Raw genomic sequence first — 7,505 nt, 5'->3', positions numbered from 1 at the left:
ACCGCCCCCCACATCCCACCCCATAACTGACCCCCATCCCATCCCCATCCCTCACCCCAACCCCATTCCTGCCCCACATCCCACCCCCTATCTGATCCCATTCCCACCCCATATCCCGCCCCATATCTGACCCCAATCCTACCCCATATCTGACCCCATTCCCACCCCATATTCCACCCCATTCCTGCCCCACATCCCTCCCCATATCTGACCTCATTCCTGCCCAACATCTCACCCCATATTCCACCCCATTCCTGCCCCACATCCCCCCCCACTCTCACCCCCCAGCTGCAGCTCCGTGCACTCCCCGCTCTGCGCCCCACATCCGTACAGCCGCCCCACAGCCGGCGCCCCCACAACCACCCTATAGGAGGAGGAACATGACTTATGGGGCTGCCCTATAGCTGTGGGTCTGCCCCATAGCCGTGTAGGGCTGCCCCATAGCTGTGTGGGTCTGCCCCATAGCTATGTGGAGCTGCCCCATAGTGGTGTGGAACTGCCCCATAGCCGTGGGTCCCATATCCATGGGTCTGCCCCATAGCCGTGTGGGGCTGCCCCATAGCAGTGTGGAGCTGCCCCAAAGCTGTGGGTCTACCCCATAGTGGTGTGGAGCTGCCCCTTAGCCATGGGTCCCATATCCATGGGTCTGCCCCATAGCCGTGTGGGGCTGCCCCATAGCTGTGTGGGGCTGCCCCATAGCCGTGGGTCCCATAGCGGTGTGGGGCTGCCCCATAGCGGTGTGGAGCTGCCCCATAGCCGTGGGTCCCATAGCCGTGTAGGGCTGCCCTATAGCCATGAGTCAGCCCCATAGCCATGTAGGGCTGCCCCATAGCTGTGTGGGGCTGCCCCATAGCTTGGGTCCCATTGCGGTGTGGGGCTGCCCCATAGCCATGTAGGGCTGCCCCATAGCTGTGTGTCCCATAGCTGTGTGGGTCTGTCCCATAGCCGTGTAGGGCTGCCCCATAGCTGTGGGTCCCATAGCGGTGTGGGGCTGCCCATAGCCGTGGGTCCCATAGCGGTGTAGGGCTGCCCCATAGCCGTGAGTCCCATATCCATGGGTCTGTCCCATAGCTGTGTGGGGCTGCCCCATAGCTGTGGGTCCCAAAGCTGTGTGGGGCTGCCCCATAGCCGTGTGTCCCATAGCCGTGTAGGGCTGCCCCATTGACATGTGGGGCTGCCCTATAGCTGTGAGTCTACCCCATAGCCGTGTAGGGCTGCCCCATAGCTGTGTGGGGCTGCCCCATAACCGTGGGTCCCATAGCGGTGTGGGGCTGCCCCATAGCTGTGGGTCCCAAAGCTGTGTGGGGCTGCCCCGTAGCTGTGTGGATCTGCCCCATAGCCTTGTAGGGCTGCCCCATAGCTGTGTGGGGCTGCCCCATAGCAGTGTAGGGCTGCCCTATAGCCGTGAGTCTGCCCCATAGCGGTGTGGGGCTGCCCCATAGTTGTGTGGGGCTGCCCCATAGCTGTGGGTCTACCCCATAGCGGTGTGGGGCTGCCCCATAGCTGTTGGTCCCATATCCATGTGTCTACCCCATAGCCATGGGTCCCATATCCATGGGTCTGTCCCATAGCTGTGTGGAGCTGTCCCATAGTTGTGTGGGGCTGCCCCATAGCCATGGTTCCCATAGCTGTGTGGGTCTACCCCATAGCCATGGGTCCCATATCCATGGGTCTGCCTCAAAGCTGTGTGGGTCTGCCCCATAGACGTGGGTCCCATAGCCATGTGGGGCTGCCCCATAGCCGTGGGTCCCATAGCTGTGTGGGGCTGCCCCATAGCCGTGGGTCCCATAGCAGTGTGGGGCTATGGGTCCCGTATGGGGTGGTTATGGGGCAGGGCGGTTCCTTACCGTCCCCCTTGTAGGGCCAGCACCCCATAACCGAAGCTGGGGGTCCCGGGCAGCTCCAGGATCCGCTGTGGGGTGACTTGGAGCTGGAAGCACCAGGTGGGGGGCAGGACAACTTGGGGGGCACAAAGGGGGCAGTGTGGGGATACTGCGACCCATAGCGACCCCATAGAGACCCATAGGGACACATAGGGACCCACAGCGACCCCATAGAGACCCATAGGGACCCAAAGGGACACATAGGGACCCCATAGAGACCAATAGCGACCCCATAGAGACCCATAGAGAACCCATAGGAACACATAGAGACCCATAGGGACACATAGGAACACATAGGGACCCACAGGGACACATAGAGACCCATAGAGACACATAGGGACACATAGAGACCCCATAGGGAGACATAGAGACCCCATAGGGAGACATAGGGACCCATAGGGACCCATAGGGACACATAGAGACACATAGGGACACATAGAGACCCTAGAGACCCACAGGGAAACATAATAGAGACCCATAGAGACCCATGGAACCCCATAGGGACACATAGGGAGACATAGAGACCCATAGAGACCCATTGGGACACATAGGGACCCATAGAGACCCATAGTGACCCATAGAGACCCCATAGGGACACATAGGGACACATAGAGACACATAGGGACACATGTGGCACCCCATGTCACCCCATAGCACCCCATAGCGCCCCATAGCTTCCCACAGCCCCACATAGACCCCATAGCACCCCATAGAGACCCATAGCGACCGATAGAGCCCCATAGCCCCACATAGCAACCCATAAAGCCCCATAGAGACCTATAGAGCCCCATAGCCACCCCATAGCACCCCATAGAGCCTCACAGCACCCCATAGCCACCCCATTTAACCCCATAGCACCCCATATCCACCCCATATCACCCCATAGAGCCACATAGCCACCCCATAGCACCCCATAGAACCCCACAGCACCCCATATCCACCCCATAGCCACCCCATATCAGCCCATAGAGCCCCATAGAGACCTATAGAGCCCCATAGCCATCCCATAGTACCCCATTTCTCCCCTTAGAGCCCCATAGCTACCCCATAGCACCCCATAGAGCCCCATAGCCACCCCATAGCATCCCATAGAGCCCCACAGCACCCCATAGCCACCCCATATCACCCCACAGAGACCTATAGAGCCCCATAGCCACCCCATAGCACCGCATAGAGCCTCACAGCACCCCATAGCCACCCCATTTCACCCCATAGCACCCCATAGCCACCCCATAGAGCCCCATAGAGACCTATAAGCCCCATAGCCACCCCGTAGCACCCCATAGAGCCCCACAGTACCCCATAGCCACCCCATAGCACCCCATAGAGCCCCATAGCCACCCCATAGCGCCCCATAGAGCCCCACAGTACCCCATAGCCACCACATAGCACCCCATAGAGACCAATAGCACCCCATAGAGCCCCATAGAGCCCCATAGCCCCCCATAGCACTCCATAGAGACCCATAGCCACCCCACAGCACCCTATAGAGCCCCACAGCACCCCATAGCCACCCCATTTCACCCCATAGCACCCCATAGAGCCCCATAGAGACCTATAGAGCCTCATAGCCACCCCATAGCACCCCACAGATCCCCATAGAGACCTATAGAACCCCATAGTCACCCCATAGCACCCCATTTCACACCATAGAGCCCCATAGCCACCCCATATCACCCCATAGAGCCCCATAGAGACCTATAGAGCCTCATAGCCCCCCCATAGCACCCCATTTCTCCCCATAGAGCCCCATAGCCACCCCATAGCACCCCATAGAGCCCCATAGCCACTCCATAGCCACCCCATAGCACCCCATAGAAGCCCCATAGAGACTTATAGAGCCTCATAGCCACCCCATAGCACACCATAGATCCCCATAGAGACCTATAGAGCCCCATAGTCACCCCATAGCACCCCATAGAGCCCCATAGCCACCCCATAGCACCCCATTTCACACCATAGAGCCCCATAGCCACCCCATATCACACCATAGAGCCCCATAGAGACCTATAGAGCCCCATAGCCACCACATAGCACCCCATAGAGCCCCATAGAGCCCCATAGCCACCCCATAGCACCCCATAGAGCGCCATAGAGCCCCATAGCACCCCATAGAGCCCCATAGAGACCTATAGAGCCTCATAGCCACCCCATAGCCACCCCATAGACCCCCATATATAGGGTCCCCCCTCACCCCCCATCAGGACCCCCATGAGGCAGGTTGTGGGGCCGCCCATGATTTGCCGCCTCGCTGTGGGGCCGCAGCTTCCTTCCGCCCCACAACGGAAAGGGATGTGGGGAGATGTGGGGCGGGGAAAGGAAATGGGGCTGTGGGGCACCACTGTGGGGTCTATGGGGCCGAGGTGGGGTCTGTATGGGGTCTATGAGACCTATATGGGGTCTATGGGGCCTGTATGGGTTCTATGGGGCCTATATGGGGTCTATGGGGTCTGTATGGGGTCTATGGGGAACCATTATGGTGCCTATATGGGATTTGGGACCTATGTGGGGTCTATGGGGCATATATGGGGTCTATGGGGCATATATGGGGTCTGTATGAAATTTGGGGTCTATGGGGCCTATATGGGGTCTACAGAGCCTCTATGGGGTCTATGGGGAACCATTATGAAGCCTATATGGGATTTGGGGCCTGTATGGGGTCTATGGGACCTGTATGGGGTCTATGGGGCCTATATGGGGTCTGTATGGGATTTGGGATCTATGGGGCCTATATGGGGTTGTGGGGGACCATAGTGGGGCCTATATGGGGTCTATGGGGCCTATATGGGGTCTGTATGGGATTTGGGATCTATTGGGCCTATATGGGGTTGTGGGGGACCAGAGTGGGGCCTATATGAGACTGTGGGGTATATAGGGTCTATGGGGTACCATTATGGGGCCTATATGGGGTCTATGGGGCCTGTATGGGGTCTATGGGGCCTGAATGGGGACTATGGGGCACCATTATGGTGCCTATATGGGATTGTGGGGCCTATATGGGGTCTATGGGGCCGAGGTGGGATTGTGGGGGACCAGAGTGGGGCCTATATGGGATTGTGGGGTCTATAGGGTTTATGGGGCCTATATGGGGTCTGTATGGGATGTGGGATCTATGGGGCCTATATGGGGTTGTGGGGCCTATATGAGGTCTATGGGCCTATACGGGGTCTGTATGGGATTTGGGATCTATGGGGCCTATATTGGGTTGTGAGGGGACCATAGTGGGACCTATATGGTGTTGTGGTACCTATATGGGGTCTATTGGGCCTATATGGGGTCTGTGGGGCCTATATGGGGTTGTGGGGGACCAGAGTGGGGCCTATATGAGACTGTGGGGTATATAGTGTCTATGGGGTACCATTATGGGGCCTATATGGGGTCTATGGGGAACCATTATGGTGCCTATATGGGATTGTGGGGCCTATATGGGGTCTATGGGGNTGGGGCCTATATGGGGTCTATGGGGAACCATTATGGTGCCTATATGGGATTGTGGGGCCTATATGGGGTCTATGGGGCCGAGGTGGGATTGTGGGGGACCAGAGTGGGGCCTATATGGTATTGCGGGGCCTATATGGGGTCTGAGCCCTGTCTGGGGTCTGTATGGGATTTGGGATCTATGGGGCCTATATGGGGTTGTGGGGGACCAGAGTGGGGCCTATATGAGGTTGTAAAGCCTATATGAGGTTGTGGGGCTTATATGAGGTCTTGTATGGGGTTGTGGGGGACCACAGTGAGGCCTATATGGGATTGTGGGGTCTATATGGGACCTATATGGGATTTGGGGCCTGTATGGGGCCTATGGGGCACCATTATGGGGCCTATGTGGGGTTGTGGGTCTTATATGAGGTCTATGGGGCCTATATGGGGTCTGTATGGTATTTGGGATCTATGGGGCCTATATGGTGTTTTGGAAGACCAGAGTGAGGCCTATATGGGGTTGTGGGGCCTATATGGGGTCTATGGGGCCTATATGAGGTCTGTATGGGATTTGGGATATATGGGGCCTGTAGGGGGTTGTGGGGGACCATAGTGGGGCCTATATGAGGTTGTGGGGCCTATGTGGGGTCTATGGGGCACCATTGTGGGGCGTATATGGGGTCTATGGGGCCTGTATGGGGTCTATGGGGAACCATTATGGTGCCTATATGGGGTTGTGGAGCCTATATGGGGTCTATGGGGCATATATGGGGTATGTGGGGCCTATATGGGGTTATGGGGAACACAGTGGGGCCTGTATGGGGCCTATGGTGCACTAATATGGTGCTTATATGGGTTTGTGGGCCTATATGGGGTCTATGGAGCCTATATGGGGTCTGTATGGGATTTAGGATCTATGGGGCCTATATGGGGTTGTGGGGGACCAGAGATGGGCCTATATGGCGTTGTGGGGCCTGTATGGGGTCTATGGGGCCTGTATGGGGCTGTGGGGGACCACAGTGAGGCCTATATGGGATTGTGGGGCCTATATTGGGCCTATATGGGATTTGGGGCCTATATGGGGTCTGTATGTGATTTGGGATTTATGGGGCCTGTATGGGGTTTTGGGGCACCATTATGGGGCCTATATGGGGTTGTGGAGCCTATATGGGATCTATGGTGCCTATATGGGGTCTGTGGGGCCTATATGGGGCTGTGGGGAACATAGTGGGGCCTGTATGGGGCCTATGGGGCACCATTATGGAGCCTATTTGAGGTTGTGGGGCCTATATGAGGTCTATGGGGCCTATATGGGGTCTGTATGGGATTTGGGATTCTATGGGGCCTATATGGGGTTGTGGTAGACCATCGTGGGGCCTATTTGGGTTGTGGGGCCTATATGGAGTCTATAGGGCCTGTATGGGGCTGTGGGGGACCACAGTGAGGCCTATATGGGATTGTGGGGTCTATATGGGGCCTATGTGGGATTTGGGGCCTATATGGGGCCTATGGGGCACCATTATGGGGCCTATATGGGGTTGTGGGGCCTGTATGGGGTCTTCACGGTTTCGCCTAGATTCACAACTGCCCCATAAGTGCCCCATAGCTGCCCCACAAGTGCCCCATAGCTGCCCCATAGGTGCCCCATAGCCACCCCATAGCCACCCTATAGCCACCCCACAGCAGCCCCACAAGTGCCCCATAGAAGCCCCATAGCCACCCCATAGCTGCTCCACAAGTACCCCATAGCCACCCCATAGCTGCCCCACAAGTGCCCCATAGCTGCCCCAGAGCCACCCCATAGCAGCCCCATTGCTGCCCCATAAGTACCCCATAGGTGCCCCATAAGTGCCCCATAGCTGCCCATAAGTGCCCCATAAGTGCCCCATAGCCGCCCCATAAGTGCCCCATAGGTGCCCCATAAGTGCCCCATAGCTGCCCCATAAGTGCCCCATAGCTGCCCCATAGCCGCCCCATAAGTGCCCCATAGGTGCCCCACAGGTGCTCTATACCTGCCCCATAAGTGCCACATAGCTGCCCCAAAGCAGCCCCATAAGTGCTCCATAGCCACCCCATAGCTGCCCCATAGCCGCCCCATAAGTGCCCCATAGCAGCTCCATAAGTGCCACATAGCTGCCCCATAGAAGCCCCATAGCAGCCCCATAGCTGCCCCATAGCTGCCCCATAGCAGCTCCATAGCTA

The 7,505-nt window shown here is 57.4% G+C and overlaps 1 protein-coding gene across 1 annotated transcript in view; it reads right to left on the bottom strand.

Annotated features, from left to right (window-relative positions):
* LOC107321102 (integrin alpha-L-like) overlaps window positions 1-4,176 on the bottom strand; it is a gene marked incomplete at its 3' end in the record, with an annotated part of 21,842 nt that extends 17,666 nt beyond the window's left edge. Inside the window, exons 1-3 of the mRNA XM_015877672.2 lie at window positions 4,078-4,176; window positions 1,848-1,959; window positions 282-364 (exon numbers count right to left, since the gene is read on the bottom strand). Coding sequence (XP_015733158.2) covers window positions 282-364; window positions 1,848-1,959; window positions 4,078-4,120 — 238 coding nt within the window. The remainder of the gene's footprint in view (window positions 1-281; window positions 365-1,847; window positions 1,960-4,077) is intronic.
* Between the last annotated feature and the right edge of the window lie 3,329 nt (window positions 4,177-7,505).

Source organism: Coturnix japonica, chromosome 15 (assembly GCF_001577835.2).
Source record: "Coturnix japonica isolate 7356 chromosome 15, Coturnix japonica 2.1, whole genome shotgun sequence".
Lineage (NCBI taxonomy): Eukaryota > Metazoa > Chordata > Aves > Galliformes > Phasianidae > Coturnix > Coturnix japonica.
The sequence above is the reverse complement of the archived record's forward strand: the minus strand, read 5'-3'. Positions and strand labels throughout refer to the sequence as shown.